This window comes from Lottia gigantea (assembly GCF_000327385.1).
Source record: "Lottia gigantea unplaced genomic scaffold LOTGIsca_179, whole genome shotgun sequence".
Lineage (NCBI taxonomy): Eukaryota > Metazoa > Mollusca > Gastropoda > Lottiidae > Lottia > Lottia gigantea.
This window is the reverse complement of record NW_008708290.1, coordinates 154,201-169,504: the sequence shown is the minus strand read 5'-3', so window position 1 is coordinate 169,504 and position 15,304 is coordinate 154,201. Positions and strand designations below refer to the sequence as shown.

Sequence of the window (15,304 nt, the reverse complement as noted above, 5' to 3'; positions counted from 1 at the left end):
AAACAAACAAAACAAAGATGCATTTTTGGTCGCTATTTAGGATTGCAGAACACATATGTTTTTGGGCTTCTTAAGACTATGTTGTGTTGTTTTACAGAAAATATCTTTCAAAATATATTAAAATAAATAAATATATATTAAGTTAGTTTAGTGTGCGTAGCACATACATTTGTGTTATCATAGATAATAAAATAAACAAACAGGAATTACGTTTAATGATCTTGACAGTGATGCATAGGTTTTTGAAATAAAACTAACCAAAATAATTGTTCTGCAAAGGAAACCACCAAAAAATCGAAAAATATACTAAAAAATCAATCTTTCGAATTTTTTTGTTCTTCCTGACAAGGTTTAAAAATAATCATTTAACCTAATTCCTGTTTGTTGCAACGCATAGCGTTTACTTAATGACAGCAACTTGCTATCGGGTATGAAACGGCCAAATATTTAATTCCTCTGGTTTTTACATTTTCTACAGCCACGTCTTGTACCATTCTTACGTTTGGACATATTTCGCCTCTTTCCTTCTTTACAGTTTCTTCTGGCCTTTTTGTTTCTTTCTTTTCTGTTCTTTCGAGATTTTTTCCCCCCTTTCTTACATTTCTTCTTGTTCTTTTTGGCTTGTCTCATTTGAAGGCGGATGGATCTCTTGAGGATTTGGGTGTAGTTATGGATGTGACTTAAAACATGACAAGATATTGGAATCAAATCTTGGGGGTCAGCATTAGCCACAATAGGGGGCAATGTACAGTTGATAACATCTTGAACGTCTGATTCTTCAATGCAATGCTTGATTCCTTGGTAGCAGGCTATTTTCATAGCGTAAGCTCCGATACTGTGTAGTTTGTATCCAAGTTCTTCTGATGAACCAACCTTTTTCTCAGCTTCTTCCAACCATAGAATCCATTTAGTTATTTGGCGCATGTTGGGAGATGAATGGCTCATATCTTGGTCAACCTACAGAAAACGTTTCAAAGATTAGAAAATCTTGTTGACACGAGAATCAAAAAGCACGAAATCACGATTCAAGGAACGATTGATTTTGATCAATATCATTTCCAGACCAGTTGTCTTGGTAAAGGGTTCATATCTGAAACCAGAATAGATTTTGTGTCATCTCGACACAATTATTTTTTATCGCATTGTCTATGATTTTAAAATGTTAGATTGTTCCACGATAGAAAAGGAAATCATTTAAGGCCTAATACTTACCATAGTCAAAGGTATCTCACAGAACTTATTATTGTTCAAATAATCCATAGTTGCATTCATTCTCTCTGCGTTTTGACAAATTTTATAATGCTGGAAGAGTAATATACGGAAATTAAATAACAATTGATATTTATTAATTTTTAGTCACATACTTAGGCATTAAAATATTTGTATATTTTCAAATGTAGCTTATAATTAATCTATGTTGTATATTTTGAGAAAACATAGTTCCGTACGCAAGTTATATCATATTTTTACACCTTTACATTAACAAATGGTAAGTTGGTATAAGCAACAATAAATATTTTAAATTATGTACTTCAGAAAAGGCTATTCAACTACTTCGTATACGAATTCGTATAATTGTACAATTATAAACTATGAGTAGTTCTGTGACCATGGTTTTACATTCCTGAAATTTTTATCTTAATGACTCAGCATAAATGTTCTCATAAATGTAACAGTATGCATTATGATAGAAACTCATAAAGATAAAGGTCCATATTATGTCTATTGTGCGGGACTACAGACAGGTTCTTGATAAGAATGTTAAATATTCCCACTTAAAATCAAAGAACCTCATAGGATAGGAGGAAGTAAGATCTTGTATCCATAATAAATTATCGCCCCGCAAATATTTTATCTCGAATAAAGTGGGGCTAGAAATATGTCGCTAAGCGTAAATATTACAGTGAGTAATGGTAAAAGTACTACTAAATACTACTGTATACATCAAAGACTAATAATTGAAATATTAAACGAATGAGTAGGAACCATACTAAAATGAGTGAAAAAGATATTTTCTTGGTTTTCGCAGAACAGACACCCACCAGCTTGAACCTTTATGCCTCAATGCAAATTTACATATCTAGTTATTCATTTATTAATCAATACACATGCAAATTATTGCCTTATCTAGTGATTAGTGTAGGTAGATACAATTTGACAATGTGTATACCGAAATCCACAAACATTCGTCATAATAGAATACATTAAGTTACATCATGCACCAACAACAACTTCATCCTATTAGTTATTTCTTCTGAAAATTGCATTTTGGAGAAATAAAACAAAGATTTGTGCCTAATTTTGCATCTTCATCAAAGCAAAGGTAATCAAAATGTATGCGAATTGTTTTGAAGCTAATTTTCAATCTGCATTTAAATAATCGATAAATAAATATTTGCAATCCATGAAAGAAAACTATAATCATTGACCTATTTCAATGTATAATTTATATCATTCACAGGCCCTTTATTCAGTGAAGGGCACACTCTTAATTTCGTAATCTTATCTATGTATATCACCTTAATCATATTTTCATTTTTTACCAAACATTGATCTAACCACGCAATGAGGGCGTATTGACAGGAAATGAAAGCGGACCTTGAAAGTGTGGCAACCCTTTTTCATATCAAGTTAGGTAGGATGTTTATGTTTCATAATCCACTGACTTTACAGAGAAACTTCCGTATTTTAACATGTACCAGAGATAAGCCACTATGAAACATAGTTATACATTACTGTAAATACGTCAATACTTTGTAAGCTGTGAATTCTATGATACTGAATCAGCAAACCCAATCGGAGATTGGCATGAGGTGTTTTTTTTAAAAAACAAAAAAAAAACTTCCGGCCTATAACAAGTTATGAAAGACAACAAGAATCAGATTTTCAGACTAAGTCTGTGAATTTTACTATATTTTCTATATTGTTTAATGTTCTTACCGTCTCATTATAAGTTCTTTCAATCCTTTTAATATCATTCTTTAAGGCATTAACAAATCTAAAATATCTATTAACGCTAGCGATACTGGGCGTGCTACCTGAGCAGTTTTCCTTAGAATATGAATTCGCATTCTTGCATGGATATTCAACTTGTAAGTTTATGGATTTCGTAACGTTATCGGCTTCTGAGGCGTTGGTGGATATAACCAAAACTGATTTCATCCCTGAAAATAAAAATAAATATTAAACACACATAAATTGATCGATAATATGGATACTTCTTTAAAGGAATATAACTTTAAAGAAAAAACATCAATGGCCAGATCGATCTGAAATGTTACATTTTGAATTGCTACCGAATTTTCATGAAATACGAATCAAGACAAACCTACATTAAGATGCCCTCTTTTATTAAGTAATTTTTAAAAATAGTTTTGTGGTCTCTTTAGTTACCTATCAATATGAAATGACAAGAAAACGACCTAATGCTACGAAACGAAATGTTTTGCTTAATGAACGCAGAGCCGATATGTTTTGTAATGTATAATGTATCATGTGTAACGTAGCATAAAGGCGTATTTTGTTTCAAATAAATCATGGTAATATTATAGACTGTTCCCCATTCCTATTTCATTTTGAAACTGACAAAGAAAACAACCATATCAAACTGTAAGAAATTGCATATATTTAAAAAAAAAAAACATAGAATTTCTCAATTTACAATAACAAAATGCAGCACTATTGGTCAAACTGCAGTAGCAATGTATTCTGAAATAGGTCAGTTGCCTGAAGAAACTCTGGGTAACAACATGTTTTAGGTTCTGTTTTAATATTTCTAATTTATTAATTTATGTTAACCCTAATTCTGATATCGTTTATTCAGTTGAGTGCATTAATAAAACAGTTTACTAACACATTTCATTAACCTATACACTATTTATTTAGTTGAAAAATACAAAAAGCTATGTAACGTTTAGATAGCTGTAATAAAGATTTTAATGTTAGGTTTTGATGTATATCCAAAGTTTTTATTAATAAGAAATTTCTGGACCATCGTCCTTTCAATGTAAAGATGGGAGTAGATTGTCGATACAGTGGAAAATAGAAGAAGCGAATCGTGTCTGCACCGGACCCGTACCTTGTACTCGTATTTTGTACAGTATCTATCATCCCGCACCGGGCATTGTCTATTCCTATGTTTAGTTCAATTTCAGTTTTAAGTTAAATGTGATTTTTGAAATCTAAAATAAATCTTTTATTGAGATTATGTCAAATATCTTAGAGATATTTATCTTTTTTGCATTATTTGGACCTTGACATGCCTTTCGTTTTGCCATTTTTATTTTGAATTATGTAGTAAGTATAATTTGAACCCAAAGATGGTACAGACCTCTGTTCAGTTAGCAAAACGTTTTCTTAGCGTTTTCGTTTTTTTCGGTTTTTCACATCAGTACGGTCAAAGAACGTTACAAGAGCGTAAGATGAAACGGGATAAATTGGATTGCCCGCTGTATTGACGATATTTACCATCTTAGAAATTATTTTTAAATGTGAACATTTCATTGGTCGACTTATCGTGATTTATGGCAATATCATACTAATGGGAAATACATTATTGGCCATGTACTATTTGTTACGTACAATTAGGATTTACTATAGCCTATATCATATGATAATTATTAGATAACGGATTTGTTTTGTATCATCAAATTTCTTGCTTGTTATTGGTTTTTGAATGAAAACAATTACCATTATATGTCAGCATTCTTAATATTTAACATGTCTTTCATAAAGATTTTGTTAATATTCAATGGAAATGCATAGCAGACTTTGGTTTTTGTTTCCGTATTTTTTCTGTGGGTTACTAGAATATTTCTATACTATTAGCTATATGAACAAAGTTGACAAAAAAAAGTCGTTTGAGACACCAACTCAGTATTTTTTGACTGAGAATGGTTCTTTAAATGATTTCATATGATTTAAGAAATTAGTCTAATAGTACTTCTATTTAAACTAAAACATTCTAATTATTTTGAAGTTTATTTCATTATGAGAAATGGGGTCTTTTTCTTAATATTACAGTAGTCTTTATTTAGTATGTATCGGTGCATTATGCAGAACAAAATAATGATAAAAAAATATATATCACATTTCGATAACTAAGTCCCTCAATCAAATAAAATAGAAACCCAAAATATTTTACGACCTTAAGAATTCCAGTTTTCCGTCCTACTGCTTTATTTTCAATAAACTGACATCAAATAATTATTTATTATGTTAAATACAATGATGTTATCTCGTGAAGAACTATAATCAAATAATAGTACAATGCATGTCAATAGACTTACCCAATAATAAGAAAATCATTCCATAAAACATCATATTGCCTTGCATTATTACACTAAACAATGAATTTTCTTTGCTTTCTATACGATCAAAGATGAATTTGAATTGAATGAGAGAACACAACACGTTCATTATATAAGGATCGGAGATGTTATTCTGGGCTTACAGAAAATTTCCAAGATTCCGAAGCCCACAGAAAAGTTTTAGTCGGTTCAGTTATTATTTTTCAGACATCGTTTGATTGGATATCTGCTGGTAACAGAGAAATCCCCCCGCAAATAGAAATTACAATAATACGGAAACATTTTAAATGTATAATACTATAATATATTTCATCATGGGCTCTCTTTCTACTGGCTGATCAGTCATATAGCTATTATGATAAGGTTTTGAAGATTTACAAATATGGAAAATAAAAAGTATATGATATAATGAAGTTTGAAGAGGTCAATCGTTTCCGGTGTTTTTATACTTAATTTACTACCAATTTCCTTTCAACAATGATATTCCACCCCTGATAGATATGAAATTACAAGAAATACTTTAATAGCTGTATAAATGAAAGTTGTTTTGAGAGAGACTTTCGCTTCATAATTGTTTCTTTATTTGGGGTGATATTGAAGAGACAAATATGATGACAATTGGTTAAATTAAACGGCTTTTGAAAACGACCGTGGTCCTTGATGAAACTAACGAAAGTCTAATATAAAATTTCTCGAGTAAAGTATTCAATTAGAAAAGCCGAATGTTTGAAAAAATAAGAGTTGTGTTTGGTAGTAAAATTTATTTGAAACATATCCAATGATAATTTTGTTTTAAATGGTTTTAATAATACAAATATTCTCAATAATAACTAATCTAAAACCTAAAACATATAACCAACGTTATCCAACGTATAACCATTGAATCATTGTGATACCCATTTACATGGTATTTTTGCTAGGAAAGCAGCATTCAGTCCGATCTTTATCTGATTGTTATTGTGAAAAGACACTTTTCCAACTCTTCACGATAAATATGTCCTGATTCTAAATCAGGCTGTGGTTCATTTTGTAAAAGCGTTGCATTCTGTCAGATTCGGATGAAATATGGTCTCTTTCCATGGATATGACTCTTGGTCATGTTTGTTCTTTGCAATAAAATAGTTATTCTCAAGACATCCACCATCCAGACAAAGTCCTAAGAGCTTAGATCATGCATTTATCATCAAGATCCGAGACAATACAATTTATTACCAACATGGTAATCATACTGGTCGAAATTAGCCATGTTTCGTCAGATCCTTCGGAGACCATTGGCTACAACAAGGCAAAACATTCTAAATTTCATAAGACACGGTCATTTTTATGTTGTCCATAGATATTAAAATAGGTTAGGGTTAGGGTCATTTTTAATGTTACTTTGGTTGTATAATAGTTTATTACTATTTATTTAATATATTTCTATATACGTGATAACAACTAATGGTTTTTAGCTATTTGCCACATATGGTTAATATCTCCTGCCATTCATAAAAATTCTTGAACAAGCCATTTTTACTTAGTTGAAAAATGCCCAAGTTATAATAATGATTTGGTTATCCTAAGAGTTATTATATCTTTACCATAACGGTGTCTTGGGTCATTATTCTACCTACACGACCAGACGTCTTCAGAACGTTTGCAAGGCTTTTTATTTCATGAAATATGAAACAATAATGATGATACAAATTTTACTGGATTGTAAAAAAAAGTTTTTATCCTTATAGCAATAAGGATGACTTTCTCTTGCCTGTGTTAGCCTATTTGTATAAAATTACTGTTGAAATAAACAATTTACATTCACAGATTACTGATAGCATAAATTTGCACCATTCAAATTTTCGATCGGACGTCTGTGGTTCTTTTTAAAACTAAGCGTTTATGACCTCCTATATACTGAGATAAAGCATATTTTGCGATTAGTGACGTCATCAAACACTTAGTTTAGTTGTGGAATTGTAGGAACCATAGACGTCTGATTGGAATTTGAATTGATGCTGACGAAATCCCCCATACACATAATAAACTTAGAAAACCTCTTTACAACCATTTTAGGGAGCCGCTCAGTGAGTTAGACGCTTACTCGCTAACCTGAAGGTCCAGGGTTCAATCCCGGCATAGGTCGAGATAATACCTTCGGATTTTTCAACCCGGTTTCCCCCTGTCAGTGATGCAGGTAAGAGGGGCTGACATGGAAAAAGCGTCTAGTCGTTCGGATGGGACAATAAACTGACGCCCCGTGTTCTAAAGGCTGTGCACGTTAAAGATCCCTCGACAGTTGGAAATTGAAAAAGAGCAGGCTAATGCCGCTGTCCTGGCAAAATTTCCCTCATGGCAACCTGCATGGCGTTGCCCGTCTTCATTAGCCCGCAAGGTGCAGAAGAGTAGGACGTAAAACTCCATTCATTTCATTTACAACCACTTTAACACTTGAATGGTTGAAGGGTCGTTAATGGCATATAGAGCGGACTACAAAAGCATCATAGATCACAGGACATTATCCATTTCCTTTTCCTCCTCAAAGTGCTTAAGACTAAGATGTAAAACCCAAGGTTTATTTTAAGTGGAACTTGTCACAATTATTGCGCCATCTTACGGATCTGGTCTACCTGCATCAGATAGGTTTACAATTGTGATTAATTTTGAGATAAAAAAAAACCTCATTCACCAGAAGTACTCATTTCAGAGGAGTATGGTGGGAGTGGATGATGAAAATTGTTAAAATCCTGCCAGCAACGACTGCTACGCATATATATTATCTATCGTCTAAAAATACATTTAAGATTAACAGCTTGAACATAATGAATCAAGTACATGATTGCTTATAGTGCAGTACAGTCAGTCCTCTTACTACGTGAATATGCAATACCTTTCAAAAGCAAATAATAGATAGTAGTTTGACAACATAAATATAGATTCAATGTATTTTTGAATTCATCTTTTTCCGAAACTATGATGATATGATAGCTTAGCAGCAGGAAACATACATCGATATTGACATTATCATTGGGTGGTAATAACTGTTTAGGTGTCCCTTTCGGAGTGTACACAGAGTTAACTTGTTTATCTATCTTGTTCCATTGCAAAACTGTATTTGACAAAAGAATATTCATCATATTTTTTATGAAGCTTGACATAGAAAACTTCAAAGAAAGAATCTACTTCGTTTATGATAATAACACATACAAATTCAAAAAGTGAATTAATTACTCACTATAATGAATTAACCCACACAATACGCATCCCGAAATTTAAAACCAATAAACACAGTTGACCCTACCTTGTATCTTATTTCCAGATATTTACCAATTAGTATGCAGGATGTGAAAAGCATACTTTCATAAAAATCAATTATTAATTTTCTGAGGATTTAATACTTTTATATAAGTATATGATTTATAAGCAAAATATTCAAAATTTATGGTGGAAACCCTTGATAAAATGACAAAAGCTTTTGTTTTAATTGAAAAAACTTTAGGTTTATGTAAACTTATAACAAACAGATATATTTAAATATTATTGAATTAATGGTAAAAGGATAAAAAAATATCTAAGAACTAAATATGCTTTAAGGTGTCAAATATCAATATGTAAAACATTATAATTGCAAGTTATAAACATGTGGAATTGCAGTTTTCTCTCCAAACTTATAAGCGTTTGTTTGATTAACTTAATGAAGTTTTAACTAGAAATACTGATGTCAACATACTGAAATCATGCCCAAGGGGGTTTAGACATTTATCTTCGATTATACTTTATTAAAATCCTTGAACTACAGATTTTAACTCGATTTCACATGACCTAATTCACTATTACAAACTGTAAACAAACAAAATGATGAGTATGTCCCATGTAACTATTTTAAGACTCAGAAAACCCAATATCATTATTGTGGAAACTTTAATTCATATTCATTATGTGAATATTAAATAACTCAAAGATTGAATTTGATTGGTTATTGACTCTAATATGTTCCCATCTCACATTCTATCCCAGTAGAATAAAAAATTTTGCCATGTAATTATCTAAAGATTTTAGACCACCCTAAGTGAATGGTTTAATGGACTAAATGACTGGTATTTCTAATAAAAATACAGTCTAAGGTGAAATCTTCTGAACTTTGATCATGAGTGAAAACTGAATATTATAAGAAAATCAAGCCCTACCAGCCAATGAAAACTATGATTTTAGTGGGCGAAGAAGTATACATTGATTTTGTTTTTCAATTTGTATGACTTATTCCCCCCTCTGAATTCCCTTGTGTATCAAATATGTATTTTAAAGAGTAAACCACAAAACAGGACAACTTTGTGCAACCATGCACTAAGAAGCGGATGTTTCAAGATTCGATTCTGTTTCTGTTGAAAGTAACAAACAATGATTCATACCGATCGTCGTATGTTGCTATTTAAAATGTTTCAATATCGGAATTTGTATAATTGCATGCAGCTGTAATAGCAATTGAAATGAAATATCTAAATACATTGAATTAAAGAAGAAATGTCCCAATACATTGAGAGCAGGGCATTAAATTAAATATATAAATTAATAAATAAGGAAAAATAAAAACAAGGTTGATTTATTGCCACCGTAACTGTAAAAATTAAGAAGGTAATTCAGCAATTAGAATTTTCTCAAAAAAATAATTTCTTATGATATTGCTTATAGCTAATTTCAAGTTTCATTGTTATTGTTATTTTCAACCTATGCAGTTTTGTACGAAAGTTAATTAGTATCCGGATCTCTTCATAACTTCCGATTTTAAGCCATTTCATATCCTATATGAAAGACATCGACTGATTCCGGATAATTTGAGAGTCTTATTGCAACTGCAATTTAGTTACAACATACATTTGAAAAATATACTTAATTAAGCCGAAGCGGCAAGGTAACCCGCGCGTAAAAGCTATACGTGTTTAAAATTCCGATTTTTGAAAGTAAAACAGCCATCACTTATAACATATTATTAAGATAATTATGTATATATACTTTCATATCCCTGGCCTTGAGTGTAATTTTCAACGTTGCATGCAATTCCATTGGGATCATTTAAGGGAAATTAAGAGCCAAAGGTCGTTGAATATTTTGTCTTTTTTTAAATCGAGGTACAGCGATGAGTGACCATAATTGATTCCACACAGCTTTGCCAAGACCCGTCAATAATTAGGCCTTTTGGATATTTTTTTGAGTTAAAGTTAAGTTAAAAAACAAACAATCGTGCTTTGTAAAACAAATGCAATAACTTTAAATAGCATTCGCATTTGTTTGTTTATTTGCGATAGAGTTTTGGTTAATGATAATAAAGTTTCTTTGAAACTCTCTGTGCTTTCCAGTGTTAAAGGTCTTTAATATTCATTCATTTTAAAATCACTTTCAATTCAATTTTCACTTCGCAATAATCGATAGGTGGGATAAAATTTATTAATACATTGAAACCAAACCAAAATTATAAACCTTAATTAATAAATTAATATGATCTAAACTGAACTAAATAGAAGTGTAAGTTTGAACTACAAACCCCCCGATATAGAGGCGACATGTAGAAAAAGCTCGCCATTCGTTAGAACAACTAAATACGAGGTGGGAGGGTTTGAAATACTGCAGAGCTTCGAAGGCGCGTGACCGGTAAGTGTCAACTGTAGCGGCAGAAGGGACGTAACTTGGATAGCAAAAGAGGATCATTTTCGTTGCGTGTAAGATAGTAAGTAGGCTATATGGCTTCGTTCGTCTACACTAAATTAATCCCTACTTTAACAACCTTATGGTTTTTATCATTACCTTCACAACGTGTCTCAGTGCTCATGAAAATCAAAACACAAGGTTATGATTCTCCATTGACAGAAGGAAAAAAACAAGCATCTAGCCCTGCGATGTGACACAAGTAAAAATGACACTTCTGTTTAACAGTTTAACAAAATATCTTATATCGGTGTCTACAGAATCAGTTGTGGACAGATATCGATGTCCACAGTATCAATTGTAGACAGAATAACACATATCGGTGTCTACAGTATCACTTGTGGATAAAATAACACATATCGATGTCCACAGTATTAATTGTAGACAAAATAACACATATCGATGTCCACAGTATTAATTGTAGACAAAATAACACATATCGATGTCCACGGTATCACTTGTGGATAAAATAACACATATCGATGTCCACAGTATCACTTGTGGATAAAATAACACATATCGATGTCCACGGTATCAATTGTAGACAAAACAACAGATATCGGTGTCAACCGTATTAATTGCGGACAAAATAACAGATATCGGCGTCTACAGTATCATTTATGGACAAATTAACAGATATCAGTGTCTACAGTATCAATTGTGGACAAATTAACAGATATCGGTGTCTAAAGTATCAATTGTGGACAAAATAACAGATATCAGTGTCTATAATATCAATTGTAGACAGAATAACAGATATCGGTGTCTACATATCATTTTTGGACAAATTAACAGATATCGGCGTCTACAGTATCAAAAGTTGTGGACAGATATCGGTGTCAACTGAATCAATTGCGGACAAATTAACAGATATCGGTGTCTACAGTATCAATTGTGGACAAATTAACAGATATCGGTGTCTACAGTATCAATTGTGGACAAAATAACTGATATCAGTGTCTATAATATCAATTGTAGATAGAATAACAGATATCGGTGTCTACATATCATTTTTGGACAAATTAACAGATATCGGCGTCTACGGTACCAAAAGTTGTGGACAGATATCGGTGTCAACTGAATCAATTGCGGACAAATTAACAGATATCGGTGTCTACAGTATCATTTGTAGACAGAATAACAGATATCGGTGTCTACAGTATCATTTGCGGACAAATTAACAGATATCGGTGTCTATAGTGTCAATTGTAGACAGAATAACAGATATCGGTGTCTATAGTATCATTTGCGGACAAATTAACAGATATCGGTGTCTATAGTGTCAATTGTAGACAGAATAACAGATATCGGTGTCTACAGTATCATTTGCGGACAAATTAACAGATATCGGTGTCTATAGTGTCAATTGTAGACAGAATAACAGATATCGGTGTCTATAGTATCAATTGTAGAAAGAATAACAGATATCGGTGTCTACAGTATCATTTGTGGAAAAATTAACAGATATCGGTGTCTATAGTGTCAATTGTAGACAGAATAACAGATATCGGTGTCTACAGTATCATTTTTTGTGAACAAAATAACAGATATCGATGTCTACAGTATCAATTGTGGACATAATAACAGATATCGATTTCTACAGTATCAATTGTGGACAACATAACAGATATCGGTGTCTACAGTATCACTTGTAGACTAAATAACGGATAACCGTGTCTGCAGAATCAATTGTTGACAAATTAACAGATATCGGTGTCTACAGTATCACTTGTGAACTAAATAACGGATAACCGTGTCTGCAGAATCAATTGTTGACAAATTAACAGATATCGGTGTCTACAGTATTTAATGTTAACAAAATAACAGATGTCAGTGCCTATAGTATCTAATGTGAACAAAATAACAGATATCGATGTCTACAGTATCAGATGCCTACAGTATCAATTGTGGACAACATAACAGATATCGGTGTCTACAGTATCAATTATGGAAATATCAACAGCTATCGATGTCTACAGAATCAGTTGTGGACAAATTATCAGATACCGATGTCTACAGTATCAATTGTGGACAACATAACAGATGTCGATGTCTACAGTATCAAAAGTTGTGGACAAATTAACAGATATCGATGTCTACAGTATCAAAAGTTGTGGAAAAATTAATAGATATCGGTGACAATTGTAGACAGAATAACAGATATCGGTGTCTATAGTATCAATTGTGGACAAATTAACAGATATCGGTGTCTACAGTATCACTTGTGAACTAAATAACGGATAACCGTGTCTGCAGAATCAATTGTGGACAAATTAACAGATATCGGTGTCTATAGTGTCAATTGTTATTTTGTCCACAGTTATTGATACTGTAAACATCGATATCTCGTATTTTGTGAGCATAATGTCGTCCAAATACGCCCACTTTGCCATGTAGTTGGAGCTACAATTTTGTCGAGTTTCATGAAAATCGGTTGGAAGAAAAGAAAAGATAGCTTTACTTTGGGTTACGAATCCTTTCTACCAGCTTGTCCCTTGTCAAATCTCTTGGCATTGATATTTTTCAGATTACCCGTACCGTGCCCAATTATAGCTGAGTAGACTGACGTTCTTCGTTCAGCATTTATGAATACCTTATTTCGAAAAAAAACCGCTCTATCCATAATTGTCGCAGGCTTCTCCAACTTCAACACGAAATTCCCTTTAGAAATATATACATACCAAATTTAATGAATATCGGTTCAGAAATCATGTTTAGGCCTAATATTCAGAGTCAAGGGCAATAACTGAGTTATTTTAACATTTTATGAATTAGGTCATACACATAGCCAGTGATTTCAGATCAGAATAAGAACAGAAGAAAACCCAATATCAAGACCCTTAATCCTAATTTCTAAATAAAGTGTCTGCTCCACCCTAGGCCTGTACATTTGGGAGAATCAAACCCTCCCTTCCCCGAAATCTAAATAAAAACGTTACAATTTTAGTACGAATTCACTTCCTTGAAATGAAAAGATTTTTGAAATGAGTCAATCTGTTGATACTGTCAGTGTCGGAGGAATTCCAGATAATCACGCCCTATTAACACTTGTAATGTAGGCCTACTTAATTATTTACCCTTTTTCTCTTAAAAAGGTCATTTGTAGGAATCTTGGTGAATCAACAATATTAGCCTACTGACGCCAATATAATTCTTGTAGGCAAATTGGGAACTGGCTGAAACATGCCAAGAACAGGAAGATGAAAGGTGTTGAAGATGATGATCCACAAGCACCAAGCCACTCTCTCACACTTACCCTGTTTCTGAATAGGATACAATAAAGTGTTATAGCTTCCCCACTTCCTTTGCTTGAACAAAGGGTAGGCCTATTTCGGGGGTCTGATCATTAGTCCCACGCCTCTGAGCCATCTAGAAAATGTTGTCAAAATTATTTGACTGAAACGTTCATGTAACGTTCAACGAAGAGTCAATCAATATCCAGCTAACATTGAGTGAATGTAGGCCTAGCTATAGTTCAATGAACGTCATTGTGACATGGACAAATAAACGTTTGCTGAACGTTAGCTGAACATTAGGCCTACGTGATGCTTTTAAATATTTTTGGAGTTTGAAAATTAACGGCTAGATTCTTAAAGTAAAACTTTCAGATACATTAAAGGGACATTCCGCTTTTTTGTACGCCGAAAAAATTTTGTTGCACAAATTTGTGTGAAAACTATACACCAAAATATAGAGAAATGTGTCCTTTAGGTAGCCTAGTGCTCTGAAAGTTTTAACTGAAAAAAAAATCCAGCCGTTAATTTTTCATTTTTGAAAGTGTGGCATTCCTAACCAGGCCTGTTGAACACAATTATTGAGTGAACTCGCTAATGAGGAAAGTGGAATTCATGGGAAATAACTCCTAAAATACAAAACATAAAATTCAGATATTAACAGATATCGGTGTCAACCGTATTAATTGCGGACAAAATAACAGATATCGGCGTCTACAGTATCATTTATGGACAAATTAACAGATATCGGTGTCTACAGTATCAATTGTGGACAAATTAACAGATATCGGTGTCTATAGTATCAATTGTAGACAAAATAACAGATATCGGTGTCTACAGTATCATTTATGGACAAATTAACAGATATCAGTGTCTACAGTATCAATTGTGGACAAATTAACAGATATCGGTGTCTAAAGTATCAATTGTGGACAAAATAACAGATATCAGTGTCTATAATATCAATTGTAGACAGAATAACAGATATCGGTGTCTACATATCATTTTTGGACAAATTAACAGATATCGGCGTCTACAGTATCAAAAGTTGTGGACAGATATCGGTGTCAACTGAATCAATTGCGG

The 15,304-nt window shown here is 32.5% G+C and overlaps 1 protein-coding gene across 1 annotated transcript; it reads right to left on the bottom strand.

The window, feature by feature from the left end:
- Positions 1–447: 447 nt before the first annotated feature.
- Positions 448–5,322, bottom strand: LOTGIDRAFT_174014 (hypothetical protein; the record flags this gene model as incomplete). Its single annotated transcript, XM_009052046.1, has 4 exons — positions 448–957; positions 1,213–1,302; positions 2,941–3,164; positions 5,289–5,322. The coding sequence occupies 4 exons, from the start codon at positions 5,320–5,322 to the stop codon at positions 448–450; spliced, it is 858 nt and encodes a 285-aa protein (XP_009050294.1).
- Positions 5,323–15,304: the final 9,982 nt, after the last annotated feature.